Source organism: Gekko japonicus, unplaced genomic scaffold (genome assembly GCF_001447785.1).
Source record: "Gekko japonicus isolate JY-2015 unplaced genomic scaffold, Gekko_japonicus_V1.1 scaffold839, whole genome shotgun sequence".
In the NCBI taxonomy this organism is placed as follows: domain Eukaryota; kingdom Metazoa; phylum Chordata; class Lepidosauria; order Squamata; family Gekkonidae; genus Gekko; species Gekko japonicus.
The window spans coordinates 722,221-745,246 of NW_015173698.1; the positions used below are offsets into that span (position 1 = coordinate 722,221).

The following is a 23,026-nucleotide window of genomic DNA, read 5'->3' on the forward strand; positions in this document are numbered from 1 at the left end:
CCCGCCGTCGCCAGGATGTGACGCTCTGCGTCGCTCTGGCAATGGGACTTCAAACAGCCCCGTTGCCAGAGTGACGCGGAGCGTCACATCCTGGGGATGGCGGGTGCAGCGTGTGCAGCCGTCCAGATGTGACGCGCCGCGTCGCTCTGGCAACGGGGCTGTTTGGAGTCCTGTTGCCAGAGCAACACGAAGCGTCACATCCTGGCGACGGTGGGTGCAGCGTGTGCAGCCGTCCCCGCGGAGAGGCTCCTGCCAGGAAATACAATTCCCCCGCTGGAATTTGGTAAGCCTACTGTTGACCCCCCCAAGCACCAAGTGCGACACACACTGGTTGATGGTTCTTACTCATAATCTTTCATGATTATTGGGAAGCAATGGGGCAGGCAGGGGTCTGCAGTTTAAAAGGTTAGGATTCCTGTGGAAAAAGTAACAAGTGCAGAGTGGTCTAGTAGTTACTGGTGTTCTCTCCTATCGGACTATTTTTTCCCCCCCTGTGAAGAAACTGTATCTCCATAACTCATTTTTTTCTCTGAGTTACTTTTGTATAAAGTTGATCCTGAACATCCATGGTTTACTTTCCTCCTCACTATAAAAATAAATCTTTCCTTTGTGTTCAACCTCTGTTCTCCACCTTGGTATCGAGGGCAGAAAAGTTTATAACTGGGTTTTACCAAAGCAGGGGAGAGTTTACCTCAGCAACACCATCGTGATTTACCTCAGGGATTGTTAGATTTAAATAGTACGAGGTGCTAGCAGGCCAGTATATAGATATTTCGCCTCTTTCACAGTGGTGCTTGGTGGTGTAATGGGGAAATATGGTATGGGCAGTAGACTCATTTAATCCCAGATTCTTGGTACCATAATGAGAACAGTGGCATGGGGCCCAGTGGGAGTTTTCCTGTAAAAATAAGTTCTAGTGCCTGCTCATGCTACCCCAAGTAACACTCAGCTTTCCTTGCCTCCTGGAACATGTTTGGTCCTTATTGGGCTATTGGTCTGCATGTCTTGCCTGTAGGTGGATTGTTCTGCTTTTGTGATTACTATGCCACCCCCATTTAATATTAAATACTAACTATAGTCAGTGCTAACCTGGTTCTTGCTTAACCATGGTTTCCCGAGATTTTCCCTATTCATGTGTGAATCCAGTTGGTAAACAGTAGCAACACATTAGATAGCACTAATAGGGAGGAAAAGCCCCAGGATAATGAGCTGACCAGTTGGTCTGAAGCAGTAGAACAAAATTTGAGTCCAGTGGCACCTTTAAGAGCCAGTTTGGTGCAGTGGTTAAGTGCGCGGACTCTAATCTGGGAGAACCGAGTTTGACTCAAACGTTCTCATGCCAGACTGTAAGGGATATGTAGCAAATAAACTGAATATGTACACACACAGGCTGGTGGAAGAAGCTTGAACCTTGGTGGCTGAATAATATATTACCTTAGCCAACAGCTGCAATAAGTTGAGTGCCAGGAAAAATTCTTTGACCACTCCCCTTCTAATTCCAAAGATCAACTTTGGCCAGGTTCTTCCCTTTTATTATGCATTTCAGCCACTTGCACTCTGCATTAGCCAAGATACCAGTAATGGCACTGAGTAGCTAAAATTTAACGTCCGGGCTCTTTCAGATGATAAAACTGTGGCTGAACAGTGAGCCTCTGAAGTTCTTGGACTGGGTAGGCTCCCACCTTCCTCCCCTCATGCATCGCACCAAGACTGGAGAATTCCTGGTTTTGAACTCCCTGCAGGTTATGAGATCAGAATAGGTGCTCTGTCAAACCATGAATAGTATCTTGTCTGCAAACTAGGATTCTAAACTAGGATTGAATCAGGGTTTAGAATCCTGTTTGTAACTATCGGCAGTTTGTTCAAATGCCCAATTCAAGCAAGTACGAGGACTTCTGAGCCTGAGTTCTCATACTACGGTATGTTCAGATTTCTTGGGACATCTGAATGCAGCCACAGAAATCCTCGGGATCTAGGTCTGGAAAAAAACCTCAGACTTCTGCCTATATCCCTCTAGCTTCTTCAGGTATTGTGGTTCCTTGAGTCTTGAAGAGATAAATTCTTTTGCAGTACAAAACCTGTAAAGATGGAAGTGTTCTTGGGGTGACGGTGACAAGAATTGCACTCCTCACCCACTGTCAAGCCCTTACGCAGGCCTGTGGATATACAGAAGGTATTTCAGCATTTTAAACTATTTCTAAAACCAGTTTAAGATTCCAGTGATGTATTCTGCACAGAAGAGTTTTATTTTAGGTATTGTTTTGTATGTGGAGTTGCTGTATTTTTGAAGATTATATTCTTGTTCTATTTAGTATTTGAACAAATACATCCTGTTTTTAAATTGTTATAATGCATAGGAAAGTAAGGGTGAGCAGTCTGTATTAACATATCTATGTCAGTAGTGACATATCTTGGGATAGTTCTCCCACTCATCTGTTGGTTACTTTTTTCAACACGAAAGTATATTTAAATTACTCATTTAAAGTAAGATTTTTCTTCAGGATGTAGTATGTGCTCAGTAACTAACCTTTTGATTTTTTATTTTTTTTTGCATAGCTGAAACCATTGTGAATGTATTAGATTTCAAGAAAGATGTAGGTTTGTGGCACGGGATTCTTACAGTAAGTCTGTGCTGTTAAGTAATTATTGTTTAAAAACCAATTTGTGCTTTCATTATGGCTGTCAGAAGTCAGAATGCTCTAGACAACAGTTCTGACCCTGCTTGGCTCCTAAAAAGTTGGATTTTAGGAAATGATGGAAACAATTAATGTCATGGACATTGATAGAAGGCATAGGCAACTAAGGCAATGGTTTGCTCTCATTGCCAGTTGCAGCCAAAGATCACCTTGCCCAGTTGTGGAGTTCACTGCCAGTGAAGACAGTCATGGCCACAAGCATGGATGGCTTTAAAAGAGGGTTAGATGGTATCATAGAGGATAGGTCTAGCCATAGTGAGGTCAGGGAACTTCCATATTCAGAGACAGTAAATCTCTGAAACAAGTACTAGGAGGCAACATAAAGGAAGGCCTTGGCATCTTTGCCCAGGGAAACTAGTTGGTGACTGTGAAACAGAATGCTGGATTAAATGTACCACTGGTCTGATCCAGTGGGACTCTTCTTATGTCCTTATGCCCAGCTCCCTGTTCCCACCAGTGGACATTCAGATTCCAAATAATTGCTTTTTTTGCAAGGTTGCCATGAACTTAGCTGCAGAATGAACCATTCATGTGGGTGGAGTATTAGAATCCCATAAGTTCAGGCCCATGATACTTGGAAGGGGGAATCCTCCCCCACATACTTTTTTGCCATTCCCACGCCCAGCGTGACTCCTGGCCCTGCACCTTTGCCACTGGTGGGCCCAGCACGACTCCCAGACTGAGCTGCTGCCTGCAGCATGCCCAGTGTGGCTACCAGGCTCCACAGCCACCATGGGCATTGCCCATCGCTGATCTCAGGTTGTGGTGCCACTGCCACCGGACCCAACATGGCTCACCAGTGCTGATTGTCAGAGGTAAGCGCATTCTCTGTGCTTGTGCAAAGAACGCTAGTTTACTTTTTTGGGGGGGGTTACTCCCATTTTTTTAATTTTCAGATTTTGCTGCAAACCTTGGGGCATCCCCCCAAGTTTGCTGGGAAATCTGTTTCGCGTCCATATGACCCCAGTCTGCGGATTTAGATATCCACAGATGTGGGCACAGGTCGCTAATAATGTATAGATGTTGGCTGTACAAAATAGAAAGTTTAGCACTCAGGAGTAGTATTTTACATACTGGACCATTTGGTCTTCAGAATGCCAAAAATAAACTTAAAAAGCTCAAAAATGTTACCAAAGAGTTTCCATTTCCTAGCAGTGAAAAACTAGATCTAGTACACCTTTTTAGGACAAAGGAGCAAAAAAAAATGGAGGATTGGCTGTAACTACAAAGTTATGAAGCATTACTACAGGGGCTGTGAGGAAAAGGTGTATCTGTCACTAAAGTAATACATGAACTCAAATAGTGCGCCAAAGTTCATGGAAGTGCTCCAGAAGTATCAGCAAAACACTGTAGGATTATGGCTGCGTTCACATACACTAAATAATCCACTTTCAGTGCACTTTCCAATTGGATTTTAATGTCTGAACTGGCAAAATCCAGCTGTAAAGTACATTGAAAGGGGAGTATTGGGGGGGGTGACTGCAACCTGTGATGGCAGAAGCACAGTGCTTGGGGTTTCTCAAACGCGTTATTCTGTTGCCATTTTGGTTTCATTTTCAGAGTCCGCATGTCTGTATTTTTAGCCACCGAGCCACTTTTTTCTGTACTGGCTAGTTTCCAGGCCTGTCGCGTAAGGGGATATTTCATCTTTAAATAGTACACCATTAGCTTATTTTGTACATTCTTCTTTGCATTTGCTATTTTAAGCCTCTCAGATGACCTTTTTAGGTTACAGGGTTTTTTTGCTTTTAATATCTAAAAATAGACACTATTATACCTTGTCTAAGAAGGATTAATTGTTTCCTTTGGGCTCCACCTTGAGTTAGCCTCTGGGTTTCCTAGCTGTTTAAGCCTCTGCCTTGTACTTCATCAAAAAAGAATCTTACTCGTGTTGTTCTGGTGACCACTGCTGACCGTTAAATTCCTGTTCAAAGTGATGAGCAATGATGTAAGCATAATGCGTGTCACTTGATTACATAACAGTTGACTCATATTATTTATCTAATTCGGTTGCCTGCCTTTTTCCATCCTGGAATTGAAGGTGGTGTACATAGAATTTTGAGGGCACCAGCCAGACTGAAGCTGCCTTAACTTCAGCAGTTGTTCCACATCATGTACCACCCAGCCGCATTCTAGGATTTGCACATGTATGTGTGAATAGAGAGCCCATTTGGAATAATTGTGTTTGATGAGATGAAATGAGAGCACACACTCTCTGCTCTCTGTAATGACTCATTCACATGTACAAGTTACCACCTGATACATATTCCTGACCAGGTGACTGTTGCATGTGCTGTGTAGACCTGAATTGCTGTCAGAACAATGCTACTTCTCAGGCATTCTGTGAAAGAGTAAAAAAATAAGATGTTCTTTTCAGGTGTCCTTTACCACCATCTATGGCTTGTGATGAATATCTGATTTGTTTGTTGTGGTTTTTAAATGCATATTTGGACTAGCAAAATAGTTGAAATATTGTCGAAGCCTGCTTTTCTTTTCATTTGATTTCAGAGTGTTATGAACATGATGCATGTTATAAGCATCCCATATTCTTTAATGAAGGTAAATCCGCTTTCTTGGATACAGAAGGTCTGCCAGTATAAAGGTAAGGGCTATAAAAGATGTGGGGGGGGGCCCCCTCTTTTTGTAGCAAGAACTCCTTTGCGTATTAGGCGACACACCCCTAATGTAGCCAATCCTTCAAGAGCTTACAGTAGCCCCTGTAAGAAGAGCTCTGTAAGCTCTTGGAGGATTGGCTACATTAGGGGTGTGTCGCCTAATATGCAAAGGAGTTCCTGCTACAACAAGAGCCTGGGGGAAGGGAGCATGGTTTTGTGCTGGGAATGTGCACGTGTGTATACACGCAACCCATCTTAGGCTTTCTTGAGGAAAGTGGGCTATAAATGCTGTAACGTGTAAATGGGGAGCATATTTTTACAAATACTGTGATGCTAATATCCAGAAGCCTGCTCCCCTGCAGTCTTTTGCTTTGTGGTCCATAAAACATGAAAGTCCATATTCAGGGTCCAGTTTGCCATTTGCCCATCTTTAATATGTGATAGAGATTCAGTACTAAATATATATTGGGAGTGGGGTGGGAGATCCCAGCACTTCCACACATACCCCTAATTATTATGCAACTCATAGCATGCTCAGATGTTTCCAAATTAATTTTAACTTTATTCACCCAAGTTTTAACAGTATCTTTCCCCCCCCCCTCCCTCCCCATTCTCTCTCCCTAGCAAAAGTTGCTTGTGTAAAATCTAGGGATATGCACTGGGCATTAGTAGCACATCGAGACCAACGGGACATCAACCTTTCGTCACTCCGTATGCTAATAGTTGCTGATGGCGCCAATCCATGTAAGTGATGGCTGTGGAGTGGGGTTACCAACCTCCAGGTGGTGGCTGGAGATCTCCCACTATTACAACTGATCTCCAGGTGATAGTTCACTTGGAGAAAATGACCGCTTTGGAAAGTGGACTCTATGGCATTATACCCCACTGACGTCCCTCCCCTCCCCAAACCCCACCCTCCTCGGACTCTACCTCCAGTGGGAGGAGGGCACAACCCAGCATGCTTTGGCATCTCTATGAGCTTCCATGGTGAAAGCCACAAAATGAGATAGAGTGACTGGACTGCTCTGTGGACGGCATCTGAAGATATATTTTCCATGTGGGGAGGGGGGGGAGACCATTCTGTCCCAAATGGAAAAAAGAAAAGTTTAATTATCATTTTCCAGAAACTCTTTGTTTGCGATTTTGTTTAACATGTTCCTTTTTAATAAATCCTGAAGCAAACTTGATATTCCATGTAATGCAGGTTGTAGTTAATCCAATTATATATGACATGACAAGCTGTTATGTAAAGTCTGAATCAGATTTATCCTTAAGCAGTAGGAAGGAGCAGGAGGGGCTGCTTTTTGGCAAAACACTTGAAATGCAAGGATGGCTTTTCCTTTTTCAGATTCAGTGACACAGATTGACATAGAATACACATGTAGGCCCTGTCATGTGTGACCCAAACGTAGGGGCTGGTGGTAGAAGTGAATTAGGCATTCCGATCTTTAAACACACAGCCAAGTTCCTTTTCTGGCTTTCATTTTCAGATTTATTTTTTAAACAGGCAAGTACCTAACTGTATACACACGTAACAGTCACACTTCATAGGGCAAACCTGTGTTTTGTACAACAGTATGCAGGCATAGAAAAAGTAATAAGCAGTGATTAGAAGCAAAACGGAAACAGTTGATATTTTGCTCTCAATAGTGCATGAAAATCCATGTGAATTATTTTCTCCAGTTTTCTTTTAAGATGCCCAGTATAGTTCTTCACTAGTCTTTTCTAATATGCTATGAATTGCTACAATAAATTTCTGGGTTTTGTGTAGGCTTCCCAAGTCCCCCCGGGGAGCGGGGAAACCCCTGCCCCAGAGGCCCGTTCCCCGCCGCTGGCGGATCGGGCCCCGGGGAGGACCCCACCCCGGCATGCGCGTCACCAGGAAGTGACGTTATGACGCCGGGCATGCTGGGGGCGGGGCCACTATCATCCGAGGGAAAACTATGGTTTTCCCTCAGATGCTCGTGGCCCCGCCCCCAGCGTGCTCGGTGTCATAATGTCACTTCCTGGTGTTGTGCGTGTGGCGCATGCGCGCTCCAGCCGCGGACTGGGAGTCCCCCGGTAAGTACTTTTTTCAACTTGGCAACCCTAGTTTTGTGGCTTTCAAATTAAATTATATTTTAAAAATCACTGTATAAACAATAATATTCTTGTGTCTTACGCTTTTAGGGTTTCCAGCCTCCAGGTGGGGTAAAACGTGGAAAAGCAACAAACAGACGGGAAACACGGCAAGGTTGAGTAAAACGTGGAAAATCACCATGTAACAACAAAAACAAAGCACACAGTTCTAATATACTACTATAACTTCATTACTTAATTAAATCATATACTTATCATAGACAATGAAGACCCTAGTGTAACCTGATTATTACAGTGCACTAACAACAATGGTATAGAGTATACAGATAAATATAACTATATTCAATCTTGAAGAAATGTCCAACGTTACTGAGACAAATATGCAGACAAAGTCCAATGTTGCGGATGTATTGCTTTAAAGAAGAGATGCGGCAAACATCATGCTGGCTGTCTTGCTGCCAAAAAGGATGCAGCAAACATCATGCAACACGCCTCCCAGGAACAAATTGTGTGTTTCGAGGAATTCTTCAGGCAAATTATTTCTCCTGAAACCAAAGCTCACAGTTGCTACAATGCACAAGTCGAGAAATTCTCTAGGTGGCCTCTCCGGTTACATGGTGATTTTCCACATTTTAGTCAACCTTGCCATGTTTCCCGTGTGTTTGTTGCTAAGCCTCCAGGTGGGGCCTGGAGATCTCCTGCTTTTACAACTGATCTCCAGCTGATAGAGATCAGCTCCCCTGGAGAAAATGGCTGCTTTGAAGGGTGGACTCTATGGCCCTGTACCATGCTGAGGCCCCTCCCCAAACCCCACCCTCTCCTGGATCCACCCCCAAAGTCTCCAGTTATTTTCCAACCCAGACCTGGCAACCCTATACGTTTTAGGCAAGAAAACGCTAAATCTATCAAGGTAGGAGGTATAAAAGCTGCTTTAGCCCTGCCCAGTGTATGTTGGTTTTTTGTTTGTTTTGAACAAGGCATATTACAGATTTTACCAGTGACCCACCCTACCCCCAACTGGCTACGACTTGTAGCAGAATTATTTCTTTTTCAGTGGCATCTAGATTCTTTGGAAACTTTTTAATTCATTTGGGAATTCTCTTAAGTTAGGAATAGTGCTTCATAACACTATTTATATCGTTGTCAGATTTCGTTTGTTCTAATTCTAGGGTCTATTTCGTCTTGTGATGCATTTCTCAATGTCTTCCAAAGCAAAGGCCTGAGGCAAGAGGTCATCTGTCCTTGTGCTAGTTCACCAGAGGCCCTCACCGTGGCTATAAGAAGGTACTGTATTTAAACTTTAAAATTAGCAGTGGAGGAGGAGGTCTCAATGCCGGAGGAATTCAGAAAGGCTTCCATGCTTTCTTTATTTAAAACATCTCTGTGCCACTGGCTGACCCAATTCCAAGGCGGCAAACATGAAAATATTTTAGACCTTAAAAAGCATTTAAAATGAGTTGATATTGAAGATTATGGAATGTGCTGAAATGGATAAGTTGACAAATATATTAAAAGGAAAAATGGAAGAAGAATTTATGGGACCCTAGAGGGTGTTTTATGACTGGTTAAAACTTACGTACTGAGAAACTAAGATTAAGTGAAGAATAATAAGAATGAGAGGTGAAATAGCTGTGAAATTGTAATGACAAGATACACATGCAGAATGTTAAATTGGAACTTTGAATATTTGTGTAATTTTATTTTCCTCCTTCCTTTCCCCTTCCTTACTTTCTTTATATTAAAAAAGCATTTCAAATGCATACACATGCATACATATATACAATATGCATGTATGTATTATATATAATATTTAAAACAAAAATCATATAAGCACATAAGGGGAGAACATAAACACACAAACCAGGAGGTGAGCTAATAAGGGTTAGTGAGGATTCCAAACCAAACAAAAAAGTACTCACCCCCTGGCAGAAGACAATGATAGAGGGAGACAGACAGATCTTCCCAGGAAGGGAGCTCCAATGTTTTGCTGCCACAACCAAGAAGGCCCTTATTCCACAGAATGTTATTCCACAGAATGTGCAGATCAGAGACGTTCAGGATGGCATTTATACAAAGGGATTAGAATTGCAATGTAATGGAACAGTCCGACAAAGGGATTAGAATTGCAATGTAATGGGAAGGCGCTCTCGTAAGGGAAGGCGCTCTCGTAAGGAAATCTTTACTTACTTTCTTTACACCCAACCCAAAGCAGCTACCATTGTTCTCCTCTCCTCCATTTTCTCCTCACAACAACCCTGTGAGGATGTAAGGCTGAGAGTGACTAGCCGAAGGTTACCCAGCGAGCTTCCACAGCAGAGTGGGGATCCAAACCCAGGTCTACCAGGTCCTAGTCGGACACTCTGATCACTCAACCGCACTGCCTCTCAACTATAGGAGTGCAGTCTATTGCAATATTTCTTTTATGTATCATCTTGTTTTTACTGCACTGTCTCCTACCTTTGCCACCTTCTTTCTGCATTATTTATGGTACATTATTCTTTAGCTATTCTGTCTGATTTGTTTTCCAATTCTGTAGTCCTACTCCTATTGTATTGTTTACTGGATGTCTCATGCGGTCTGATTGAATTGGTGGTTGTTGTTATTTTTTTACATGTTATAATCCGCCTTGAGTCTCAGTGAGAAAGGCTGGCTATAAATGAAGTATATAAGAGAATAAAAAGGCTGGAGGCTTAAAGCTGTACCAAAACTGTGAGAACTGAAGGAACAAGAGTTGCTGACAGGCCTTTAATAATAGTTAACTGGGATGTTATTTATCTCCCTGCCATGAAAAGCTTCAGCTGCCCCTTTCCATACATTAAGACTCTATTAAAGGTATAGAGTATTTTTCCCAGGCCCGTTGGCAACTCTAGAAGAAACTTTCAGTCTCCTATCTACGGGTAAGAGAACTTATTATTGCCTCTTCATTTTCTTTTTTAATTAATAGAAGATTTTGGTACCTTGCCTTACCACTTTTCATATAGGCATAATAAACCTTCATCAAATTTAATTTTCCCTATCTCATTTCTCTCTCTCTTTTGAAAGCTTAAATCTTCTTTTAAAGACCAAAAACCCGCTGAAAGGCTACCATCAAAGCTATATGCCAAAATGCTTGGATTAGTTTTCTTGTCTGAATGTTACCTCAACATCTGAGCATTTTGTAATTCACTCGCTTTCTAGAATTTTGAGGAAAGACTTGTTATTCTTTATGTCCTCCCTGTTGGCTGAGAAATTCCTTGAAGTGCTGTAGTTTACCTGAGGGACCTCAGATACCTGAGGGACCGCCTCTTCCCATATGTGCCCTGGAGAACCTTGCACTTGGCCGACCAACAACTGCTGGTTGTCCCTTGCCCAAGGGACATCCGCTTAGCCTCAACTAGGGCCAAGGCTTTCTCTGTCCTGGTCCCAGCCTGGTGAAACACGCTCCCACTTGAGATCAGGGCCCTGCGGGACCTTCCACCATTCTACAGGGACTGTAGCTGTTCTGCCAGACCTTTGGATGAGGCAGCGGGCGTCCAATCAAGTTGGCCTCCCTTGCGGAAGCTCCCCCTCTCTGTGCAGCCCATATTGAGAAGGTTTTAGAGGCCCAGCGGCTCCAGCTTCTGAGATTACTGCACTTTAACTATTGGATTATTGTGTTTTATTGGATTATTGTATATTGTTGTTGTGATCCGCCCTGAGCCTGCTTGCAGGGAGGGCGGAATAAAAGTCTAAATAAATAAATAAAATAGCGTAGTGCCCAAAGTGTGTCTGAAAGGTATGCTTCTAAGGTGTAATTCCCAAGGCACCTATTAGCTTGCTTGACATCAATTTCATGGGTAGGTCCAAACAAGTGTGATCTATTTGCTTAATTTATAGTTTACCTTTCTCACTGAGAATCAAAGCCAATGACACGATTAAAAAATGATGCAGTAAGAGCAGTGTAATATAAACAACCAACAATGTAATAAAACTGCATCATTTGCAGTGGGAGCTGGTGTGGTGTGTAGGGTTGCCAAATCTCCCTTACCTTCTCAGTGGGGGATCCCTGGCCATCTCCCGGTGCGCGCGCGCGCCGCATCTATGTCACCCAGATGTGACGTCACACGCTGGGGCAGGGCCACAGCCATTTGAGGGGAAAACATAGAGTTTTCCCCTCAAATGGCTGCGGCCCCGCCCCAGCGTGTGACGTCACATCCGGGTGACGTGCACACGGGGGTGGGGTTTCTCGAATACAGGGGGGGCTCGAAAGCAGGAGGAAATCTGCCCCCCGGGGGCATTTGGCAGCCCTAGTGGTGTGATGGTTAGTGAAGAAGAAGAAGAAGAAGAGATTGGATTTATACCCCGCCCCTCACTGGGAGTCTCAGAGTGGCTTACAAACTCCTTTCCCTTCCCCTCCCCACAACAGACACCCTGTGAGGTGGGTGGGGCTGAGAGAACTCTGACACAAACTGCTCTTTTTCAAGGACAGCTGTGCCAGAGCTTGTGACTGACCCAAGGTCACATCAGCAGGTGCAAGTGGAGGAGTGAGGAATCAAACCCGGTTCTCCCAGATTAGAGTCCGCACACTTAACCACTACACCAAACCGGCTCTACCCGCACACTTAACACACTACACCAAACCACTACACCAAACGTGATGGACGAGGACTGGGGAAAGCCAGGTTCTGCTCTGCATGTAGCTTCTGGGCCAGCCCCGTAGCCAGAAATTTTGGCTTGGTGGGGCATGGGGAAATTTTGTGGGGCAGCAGCGGAGGGGGAGGAGAGAGGGGGGAGGGGCGGCTGCACACCTTCCCTGAAGTCCAAATGGCCTGTTTTGGGCTTACCTTGGGCCAGTCTCCCTCTCTCTTCTAAATTACTTCACAGGATTGGGTATATGAATCTCCCCATGAGCTCCTTAGAGAATAAGAAAGCAACAGATAAAGGGTCTTGATCTTTTTTTCCTTTAAAGTGAGGGGGTGTTCCCTAAGTGTAGCAAACATAGTACTACATGCAGAAAAGCAGAACGTCAGAGAAGAAGGATGCTGATCACGACTGTGATTGAGCTTTCTTCCCGAGTAATGAGGATACTACTTCCTTACAGCTGCCTGTGTGTTGACCTCCCATTTCTAGCCAGTTCATTGCCAGTGTTTATAATGTGTTCCCACCACCACCAACACCACCCCTTGCCTGTGTCCTTTTAGGAGAAAGAAAGCATCTGTAATATCTTTGTTTAATTAAATATTTATGGTGTTTGTCATTACACTCCCATTTTTAACATGGTTGGCTAACACCCATCTAGTGTTTCCTGGCAGGGTATTTAGAGAGGAATCTTAAAGCAAGTTTACCCTTTGGGGATTCCTCCCGGGAAAGTGCCCTTAAGGTACTGCATACAGCTTGTTAAAACAGGTTGTGAAAAGCATACTAGCACCACCTGTTGATTGGGAATACATCCTGAGGCCTGTTGTTGGGATTGTCATCTGTAACCAGTATTAGGATCGTGTTGGGAAACCCAGCCCGCTAAAACATAAGCCTGGTGCATTTTCCCTCTCTCTGTTGCTCCTTAGCTTGAAGTTAAGGGTGAAGTGTTGTGTAGGTGTACTCAACATGACTGTTTTTGTTTGAAACAAAGCGGAAAATCAAACTCTTAATGGGCGGTATTCATGTTACCGTGGTAAAAAGCTCCAAAACAGCAATGAAGCTATCTCTATTCATTCAGTAGTGTGTGTGTGTGGGGGGGGGGGGGGTTGGGATTTTTTTATTATTATGAAGTGCTAATTTAATGGTCACCCTGGCCTGGATGACCCAGGCTAGCCTGACGTTGTCAGATCTCGGAAGCTAAGCTGGGTCAGCCCTGGTTAGTACTTGGATGGGAGACCATCAAGGGAGTCCAGGGTTGCTACGCAGAGGCAGACAGTGGCAAACCATTTCTGTTAGTCTCTTGCCCTGAAACCCCTGCAGGGTCAGCTGCAAATTGACAGCACCTTTACACACAAACTAAAGGTTGTGTCACCCTGGACAGAAAAGGAAAGGGCTGTTTAGAGAGTTCAAGGTCCGCCGTTACATGTACTCCATCTTTTCCCCCTGCCTTGGGACCCAAGGAAGACAGTTATAAATAAAACAGTAAAATTCGGCAAACTGGAAAAGAGTCCTGCCAGCCAGTTTACAAATGTCACAACTCAACAAGATTTGGCTGTCTTCCAGCGACAAACTAATTCAAAAATTATACACATTATTAATGGCAGAGGAAATGGTCAAAGGAACAATGGTTATATGGTCAAAGGATTTACAATACACATTAGAAGCAGAGCAATGGACAAAAATGTGGCAATCAATAAAACTTATGCGAGCAATTCCATATAAAGAGAATATCTATAAGATGTTCTATAGGTGGCACTGGACACCAGAGAAACTAGCAAAATGCTACACAAATGCAAATAGAAACTGCTGGAAGTGTAAAAAAAATCTTGGCACATTTATGCATATGTAGTGGAGGTGTGAGAAGATACAAAGATATTGGGGGGGGGAATTTTGTATGATAAATGAAATTACAGAAACACAAATACCATTTTTACCAGAGATTGCTTTATTAAACATTCTGCCAGTGGAATACAGTAAAGCAAATAAATGTATAATTATATATATATATTTACAGCAGCAAGAATAGTATTAGCTAAAGCATGGAAGGATGAGGAAGTGCCTTCGAAAAAAGAAGTAATAGATAAGATGTTGTCAGTAGCTGAAATGGATAGATTAAGTGTAATAGTACAAGGCAAAACCAAAGAAACATTTGAGAAAAGATGGAAAATGTTTTATGTATAGTTGGACAGTGTAAACAAATATGACTCACAAGAATAAGAAATGTAAACCGATTTTATTATGTATACTGAAAATTATAAATAAATATTAAAAAAACAACAAATGTCACAACTCCATTGAAACACTCCCAAACTCCCTTCCAAAGAGTTTGGCCAATAGAGAGCATTGAAAACTGAGCAAAACCCTCCCTGCATATTCCTGCTCTAGGTCTCTTGTCTCTTCATCATGCTAGAAAATAACACCAGAGTGTGGCAATATCAGGAATTGCTTTTTTATATATATAAAGAGCTGCCTGTTTATGTGAAACTTGAATCCTTTTAGGCCGACAGATGATAGCAACCAACCACCAGGCAGAGGAGTGCTGTCAATGCATGGTCTTACGTATGGAGTCATTAGAGTGGATTCTGAAGAAAAGCGTAAAAGTGAAGCTCTATTGCCTCACTGTAAATGTGACCTTAGGACATTTCTGATGATTCTCAGTCGGAGGTTGTTCTGCAGATCTCTGGGACAAAAAAGTAGCTTCAGTATGATACCAGTATAACAAGAATACAGGAGTGACTTGTGAGCAGTGTTCCCTCTAAGCTGTGGAGTCTTGTGAGCAAAAATTCTATGTCGTGAGCTACCGGCATTGAAGTTGTGACCGAGTGATCTGGCTACTGCATAAATCAGTTTGCTTTGGAGCCATCCTTTCTGGGCTGACAAAAAATGTGTGAGCCGGAGGCTAAAAAAATTGTGAGCTACCTCACACTAACTCAGGAGTTCCTGCTACAAGAAGAACCCTGCTTATATATACAATACCAGTATAACAAGAATACAGGAGTGACTTGTGAGTAAGCACAGAAATATACAGTCTTCATGGATCATGACTTCAGGAAATATTATAAGCCTTCCTTCCCACTTTAAGATAGGTTGATAGCTTAGTTAATTGGAGTTTTAGCCCAGTGTAGCTGTATGTTTTTCTTTTCGGTTTCTAGCTAGTTTTCATTGGATGCTTTGGGGATCAGTTTCCCTCAAAAGTTTTTTTTGTGTGTGGAGGGAGGTGCTGTTAAGTCAGAACCAACTTATGGGAACTCCGTAGGATTCTTGAGGCAAGAGATGTTTGGAGGTGGCTTGCCGTCGCCTCCCTCTGCATCACAACCTTGGTATTCCTTAGTGGTCTCCCATCCAAATACGGACCAGGGCTGACTCTGCTCATCTTCTGAGATCTGATGAGATCGGGCTAGCCTGTGCTATCCAGGTCAGGGCTTGCCGCGGAAGTAGGATAGCAAAAACAGTATGCCGCACGAGGTCAGGGCTTGCCGCGGAAGTAGGATACCAAAAACTGAAAATCACGGTGGTATGCCGCACAATGGGTTGGATCCAGCCAGCTTTCCCCACTTAATCTTGCCTAACCCAATTTCTCGTGGCTTTTGTCTGTGCAGGTCCAAAGGGTAGCTTATTTCCCAAAAGGATAGCTCTCACTTTTTTCACCAAAGCTAGTTGGATCCAATCCAGAAGTCTTACTATTCCATTGGAATATGGAATAGGAAAAAACGCAGGGTTAGGCTGGTGTCTGGTAACGGTCTGTTCTGCAATTCAGCCTTCTGTTCTTATGAGCCTGGGTTAATTGTATGCTTTCAAACGTCTTCTCTTACAGTCAACCCCATCTCCTTCAGCAGATCTTTTAGGTCTTGGCGCAGTCCCGGCCACAAACTCTGTACCTCCCCCAACATCCAGTGGTAGCTTGTTGGTGGACGTCTTCTCAGATTCTTCTGCCGTTCCCGCATCTCTCGCATCTAATTCCGAAGATAACTTTGCAAGGTACTTAAATCAATGCGTCATAGGAGTGGGAGGAGATTTGCGTTTTTTCTTTCCTGGCCCCAGCCAAGTACAGTTCCTACTTATCTAACCAAGACTCCAAAAGCTGATACGTAATTAGAGTAGTATTTGCAGGGGTCATTTCATAGAAAAAGAGGGGCAGGAGCTCATTAGCGTAACTTATTAGCATAATTTAGCTGCATATGCCACACACCCTGACATCATCGGAAGTGTGTCAGAAGGCAACACCCACCGCTCAGGCTCCACTGGACTGTTTTGGATTGCTAGCTATTGGGGGGGGGGGGACGTGCAGATCTGCCCTCACAGAGGAGGGAGAGCTTGTACCTGAATAAAACTTGGTCTTAAAGGTGCCATTGGACTGTTTTGGATTGCTAGCTATGGAGTGGGGATGCACAGATCTGCCCTCACAGAGGAGGGAGAGCTTGTACCTGAAGGCGGGCCGGGGGGGTGGCCTCTGCAGCTGACCTGGTTGTTTCTTGCTCTTCGTAGCCCGACTGAGGGCTGCTGGGAGCAGGGGGCGGGGTTTGTTGCATGTTCCCGCCCCCTGGCCTCCTTACCGCCGGAGCTCCGCTCCTGTGCGCTCCTGCAGAAAATGACCCCTGATTTGTGCGGGTACCCTTTCTGCAGACCCTGTGGTATGTAGGGATTGGAAATATAGTTTATGTCTTGGGTCATTTCCTTTATTAGTAGTCTTGCTGCCTCATAAATTTGGCAGCATATAGCAGTAAGGAATCCCTCGTTATAGAGCACATACTTGAGCAAAATACTTGGTACATGTGGATATTGCTTATGTCTTGGCTATATAAAAATGCAGGAAATCAGGTTCTGTACATCGAAGGGTGGAATTTCTTTCCCTGACAAATTGGGATAACAACATTTTCACTTACAAGACTAACTTTTCCTGAATTTAGCATCCATAAACATCCCAAGCATTGAATATTGTTGGTTTGAGATTTGAGTTGCCATGTTTTAGTATCTTAATTTCATACGTTGTTAGGGTTGCCAAACCCCCTGGTTTGCCAGGGGTCCCCCGTTTTTTGGGGGGGTTCTACCCGCCGCCGCCCAGGTGGCCGGCGGGGGAAGCCCCACCCCCAACACCCACAGCCACCCATCTCTCTCCCTTTAAGGGTGTGCAACCCGTGTTTCATCCCAACCGCGAACTACGCAAGCTTGCAGTGAAAAGCCAGCTTCGTTCCTAAAAGGGAAACACAGCTTCTCTTAAAGGGGAAACGCCGGCTGCCGGCTACTTTAAGTGCAGGGAACTGCTGTTTCTGGAGATCCGGCGCACGGCTGGGTGGGTGGGCGGCAGACGTCCCCAACGTGATGTCATCACGTTGGGGATGCCCCACCCCTTCCAGGAACGCCCCCAAAGTCCCCCGCTGGGGGTGGAAAATTGACTTGGCAACCCTATACATTGTATATCTTTTGACCTTTGTGTCAGAATGTGTTCGTTCGGAAACTTGTATTTGGACCACTTTTATCATTGGGGGAGAGTGCCAGATACATGAAACTGTTCTGGATAAGTTGGATTTGCTACCCTGCCTTGATCAAACAGAAGGTTTCTTAAATCACAGTTCCAAAATACAGTTTCTATTTAATTTATGACCTAGTTGCAGCCCAGTGTCATTTTTTAAATAGCTAACAACATCACTCTCCGTAGTGTTTGCTCGGGAACTGCTAGCTTAATGAAACATCGATGGAAATCACTGAAATATCTGAGGTTGACATGGGTTTGAATACAACTGTTGTGGGTTGCAGGCATCACACACCTTTCCCATGTTCCTCTTCGGACTCCAGGAAAATTTATTCCCAGAGTCCTCAACCAGTGTGGCTTGAGTGAGGAAAGCAAAGAGGGCAAAGTCCCCCTACTCTGGCAAGGCCATTTTGCCCTCTTTTGTCAACTGACAGAAGAAGAGTTGATTCCTTCCTCTTCCCCCTTCTCAGCGTAGGCCCCCCATGTTTTGCTGTTCGTCCCCGTGGGTGCCCCAGTCTTTAGCATTGCCTTTTTAGGCTCTCAAGCAGCTTCTAGTGGTATCGAATATTGGGTTCCTCAAACTGTCACCTGAGCAATTTGAGGGAGGGGGAGTACTTAAAGCAGGGGTCCTTTCGTAGAAAAAGAGGTGCAGGAGCTCATTAGCATAACTTATTTGCATATGCCACACACCCCGACATCACCGGAAGTGTGTCAGAAGGCAACACCCACCACTCAGGCTCCACTGGACTGTTTTGGATTGCTAGTTATGGGGAGGGGGGAACATGCAGATCTGTCCTCACAGAGGAGGGAGAGCTTGTACCTGAACAAAACTTGGTCTTAAAGGTGCCATTGGACTGTTTTGGATGGCTAGCTATGGGGGGGAGGGGAACGCACAGATCTGTCCTCACAGAGGAGGGAGAACTTGTACCTGAAGGCGGGTCGTGGGGGGGGGGCTCTGCAACTTACCTGGCTGCTTCTTGCTCCTCGTGGCCCAACTGAGGGCTGCTGGGAGCAGGGGGCAGGGCTTGTTGCATGTGCCCGCCCCCTGGGCTCCTTACTGCCGGAGCTCCGCCTCCTGTGCGCTCCTGCAGGAAATGACCCCTGACTTAAAGTATAATTTCGCATATACTGGCTTTTTTTAGGTTAAGCCCATAAAATGCTGTACCCGAAAGAGAGAGGACTCCCCACCCCCTTAAGTTTCCTACTAACAATTACCTCCATCTTTCTTGCTGCCTCCTTTCTTTCTGCTGTCTCACTTAGTCCTGACCTGGCTTCAACTGAGCAGGTTGTTTCTGAGGAACCAGCTGATGCTGTGCATGATGCTGATGAACTTTTCCACAAGTAAGCAATACGAAAATCTTGCAGGACTGGGCTGCTGGTATAGACTTTAACTTTAACAACCTTAAATTAAAAAGCCAATTTAATAATGGGTCAGAAATCACTTCTTGGAGATGAGACGTCTTCGTCTAGCTTTCTAGTCATAATTGAGAACGGCAAACTGTTTAATTGCAGGTTGTTGCAGGTTGAATTACGATTATGAAATTGGTTGCCCGCATATGGAAGTCCCGATCAGGCTGAATGGCATTTGAAGGCTGCAGGGAAGGCATTGGAAGAAATAAGGAGTCATTGAAACTTACTTATTTTGCCAGAGAACCACTGTCTGCCATTGACCAGTTTTCTCAGCAATTACAGAATGGATATTTTTCAGCTTCTCAGTGTTACCTGTTCCCTTAGCTGATAAATATATAGATGTTCATCACTTGGTTGGTGGCATACGTGAGTGGACAGCCACAGATCACATACCACCGAATCTTCATATCACTTTTGATAACAATGGTTTTCAACAGGAAAGGTTTGGTGCAGTGGTTAAGTGCACGGACTCTAATCTGGGAGAACTGGGTTTGATTCCCCACTCCTCCACTTGCACCTGCTGGATGACCTTGGGCAAGCCATAGTTCTGGCACAGCTGTTCTTGAAAAAAAGAGCATTTTCTGTCAGAGCTCTCTCAGCCCCACCCACCTCACTGGGTGTCTGTTGTGGGGAGGAGAAGGGAAAGGCATTTGTAAGCTGCTCTGAGACTCCCTTGGGTAGTGAAGGGCGGGGTATAAATCCAATCTCCTCTTCTTCTTCATGCAGTCAGCTATGAGTTGTCAGCTGCTAAGAAACTGAGCAATAAGCTCGTGTGAATTGACTCTGTAAAAGAAGCTTAATCTTTTTGTCATATTCCAAGTTGGTAACACGGCCTTGCATAGCCATTTTAACTGGGGCTAGTGGTCTTCGTCTTCTTGGGTTTGCATGATGCTTCAGGAGCACTTGGCACTTTTGATGGGAGTTCGATATAATCCAGAACTTTCTAGCCTTTATAACATGCTGGAGTATGGGTGGGCGATACCAAGAATGTTTGCAGGCATTTATCAGAAAAGTGATAAATTATTTTTCAGCCTCTTTTAGATGGCAGAATCAGCCTTCACAGTCCTGTAAAGTCAGCTAAAGTAGGTGCTTGCCCACGCTAATAAAATGAGTTCCCAGATCGGTGCCCACTGAACCCTACTAGTTCTCTCACGTTAGCATTACTTCTATTTGAAATCCCGAAATATTCTTATAAATATTATGGCTTGGATAATCATAGGTGGAAAATGGATCTGCAGCTATTTCTAATGTGCTGCAGTCTGTCTTTGATGAAACTAAAAAGATAATTCATATCTTTCAAATGTGCTGAAGAAAGTTAACCCCAGTTAAAGGTGAATAGTCTGGCAAACGTCATTCTAACCAGATTTGGTAGCAGGTTAGTACTTAGAATGACAGTAGATGGATAAAGGTCTGACAAATAAAAAAGTTCCTTATGATCATCCCGAACAGTTTGTGATGCATAAAAATGTTAGGGGATTTTTTTATTTTGTCTTGCGTACTCAGTAAGATTATTTGTAATCCGGGGCCATTTTGAAATACTGACGATGCCGGTCTTCAAAAGCAAGTGTGTCAGATGTGTTCTGCAGTCTTCTGACTTTTCCCCCCTTTTGCTCCACACAAGGATGACAATTGTGAATGGTTGTGGAGTAAAGCCCCTTGCTGCAAAAACTGTCTGGCCTTCCGCTTAACTTAATTATGATTTATTCGGCAACTCATTTATTTATTTATATATTTATTTTATTTGATTTCTATCCTGCCTTGCCTGACAAGCAGGCTCAAGGCAGCGTACTTCTTAATACTTTCTTAATCCTTCTAATGCTCCTGCCTTAGTATTAAGCCTAGATGTAGCCTTTCCCCTTCAGTTGCACCAGGCATGACTGCCAAATAGGTTGGTAGTTCTATGTAACAAGATGCCTACAGTTTGCCTGTCCTTCCTTCCCCAGGTTCGTTTGCAAAAATAATGGAGTCTTGTTTGAGAATCAGTTGCTCCAGATTGGTCTGAAATCCGAATTTCGACAGAACTTGGGTAAGAACAGTACAGACCACGATAAACAGTCTCGATGGGTTTTTATAGCATTGCAGTTTTCTTTATTTTTTTAAAGAAGTTGTGTTCCTTGTATCAAAAAAGAGAGCTTGTTCTATCTCTACGGCTCTCCGCAGATCTTCTGAAGGCCCTAGGAAAACGTCTGGCTGTTCAGACTGGCTAGAAAGTCCCAGCAGTCAGTGACTGGGCTGCGTAGTTCTTTCTCTCTCTCCCTTTGTGCTATCTTCAAGCCATACAAGTCATGTATGGCTGTGAGAGTTGAACTATAAGGAAGGCCGAGCGCCGAAGAATAGATTCTTTTGAACTCTGGTGCTGGAGAAGACTCTTGAGAGTCCCTTGGACTGCAAGGAGATCAAATCAGTCGATCCTAAAAGAAACCAACCCTGACTGTTCCCTGGAAGGCCAGATAATGAAACTGAAGCTCAAATACTTTGGCCACCCAATGAGAAGGGAGCCCTCCCTGGAGAAGACCCTGATGCTGGGAAAGATTGAAGGTCAAAGAAGACAGGGACGGCAAAGGATGAGATGGTTGGACAGTGTCATAGATGAAACGAACATGAAGTTGAGCAAACTCCGAAGCAGGAGGAAAGACAGGAGGGCCTGGCGTGATCTGGTCCATGGGGTCGCAAGGAGTCGGACTCGACTGTGTGACTGAACAACAACAACAACAAGCCTCAGGGAGTTCAGTTATCTTCCACTTACCAGGCGGGCTTATATAGTGGGTTGTAGGGGTTTTTTTTGTAAACGAACCACAGGCTTTATAAGGCAGGCATCTGTTGATGGGGATGCATGTTGGGTGCTTTCCCTGACAAATGAGAGAGAAACAAGGTTCGTCTCCCAGCTGGATACTCTCGCCTTTCAGTGTTCTCTGCACACGTTATCTTTGTTTGACACTTGCACACTTAGTCGAATAAGGTGGAGCGAGGCTCCTGGTAGCTATTTGCAATGGTAGGAACTGCCTTTCATTGAGGAATTTCGGTGGTGTATCTATGGGGCTTTCAGGTTTGGATTCTGTGAAAGCCTCGTTCATACAAGTTGTGCAGTTCAAATGTGGTTGTTGCTCTCTCATTCAGCCTGTCTTATTACAGTTTTTGTTTTGCAATTTTAATGCTCTTATGGTAAGCCCCCTTAAAGGCCAAATTACTTAAATGCAGCCTGGCTTCTGGGTTTTCTAACGTACTGAGCAATGCCGGATGTTCGATCCTGTGTATCTCTACCCAGGTCGCCCTCTGCTAGGGTCAGCTGTCCTCTGATTTCTTCTGAAGGAAAAGCCTGTGCTTCTTCAGAATATAATCAAGTTAAAAGGTAAAGGTAAAGGTTCCCTTGCTCGAAAGCCAGTCGAGTCCGACTCTAGGGTTGCGGTGCTCATCTCCGTTTCCAAGTCGAAGAGCCAGCGCTGTCCGAAGACATTTCCGTGATCATGTGGCCGGCATGACTAAACACCGAGGCGCACAAAACGCTGTTACCTTCCCACCGAAGTGGTACCTATTTATCTACTTGCAATTTCTTGCTTTCGAACTGCTAGGTTGGCAGGAGCTGGAACTAGAGACGGGAGCTCACTCCGTCATACGGCACACTCGGGTCTCGAACTGCTGAACTACCGACCTTCCACAGCCTGCAGTTCAGCGTCTTAACCACTTGAGCCACCGCAGCTCCAAATGAAGTTACAGAACCAGAAATTGCATTATAGTTTTGTGTCTGTCCCCCCCCACCCCCATTACTCAGCTCCATACCTACCTGCGGATCTTCCTAAAAGGAGTCTGAACACAGTAAAGTACAGATGCCATCTTACAGTTAATTCTGTGAATGGGCACCGTGGGGATAACTCAGATGTCGTGTATTACTTAAACCACATGAAGGAAGTAATGTGTTTTTCTTTTTCAGGTCGGATGTTCATATTTTATGGCAACAAGACCTCAACGCAGTTTTTAAACTTTACCCCGACACTAATCTGTTCAGATGGTCTTCAGTCAAATATCCTTTTGTTACCCAACACTCTGACTATGAGAAAGATTATTAATTTTGCATATAGGAGTAAGAATGCATGCTGTATGGGCCCCATGGCAGCCAGGGAAATCCAGAGATGGTGCTTACATTTACGCTGAACATCGTATCT

At 44.2% G+C, this 23,026-nt stretch overlaps 2 protein-coding genes across 2 annotated transcripts in view; both read left to right on the plus strand.

Moving 5' to 3' along the window:
• Positions 1-19,045, plus strand: part of LOC107120489 (disco-interacting protein 2 homolog C-like) — a 352,819-nt gene extending 333,774 nt beyond the window's left edge. The window contains exons 13-21 of the mRNA XM_015423200.1: positions 2,071-2,173; positions 2,557-2,621; positions 5,205-5,298; positions 5,936-6,055; positions 8,560-8,674; positions 14,486-14,580; positions 16,584-16,652; positions 18,717-18,797; positions 18,969-19,045. Coding sequence (XP_015278686.1) covers positions 2,071-2,173; positions 2,557-2,621; positions 5,205-5,298; positions 5,936-6,055; positions 8,560-8,674; positions 14,486-14,580; positions 16,584-16,652; positions 18,717-18,797; positions 18,969-19,045 — 819 coding nt within the window. The remainder of the gene's footprint in view (positions 1-2,070; positions 2,174-2,556; positions 2,622-5,204; positions 5,299-5,935; positions 6,056-8,559; positions 8,675-14,485; positions 14,581-16,583; positions 16,653-18,716; positions 18,798-18,968) is intronic.
• A 1,365-nt stretch (positions 19,046-20,410) lies between these two features.
• LOC107120490 (AP-2 complex subunit alpha-2-like) overlaps positions 20,411-23,026 on the plus strand; it is a 9,458-nt gene continuing 6,842 nt past the window's right edge. The window contains exon 1 of the mRNA XM_015423201.1: positions 20,411-20,426. Within this exon, the coding sequence (XP_015278687.1) occupies positions 20,411-20,426 (16 nt within the window). The remainder of the gene's footprint in view (positions 20,427-23,026) is intronic.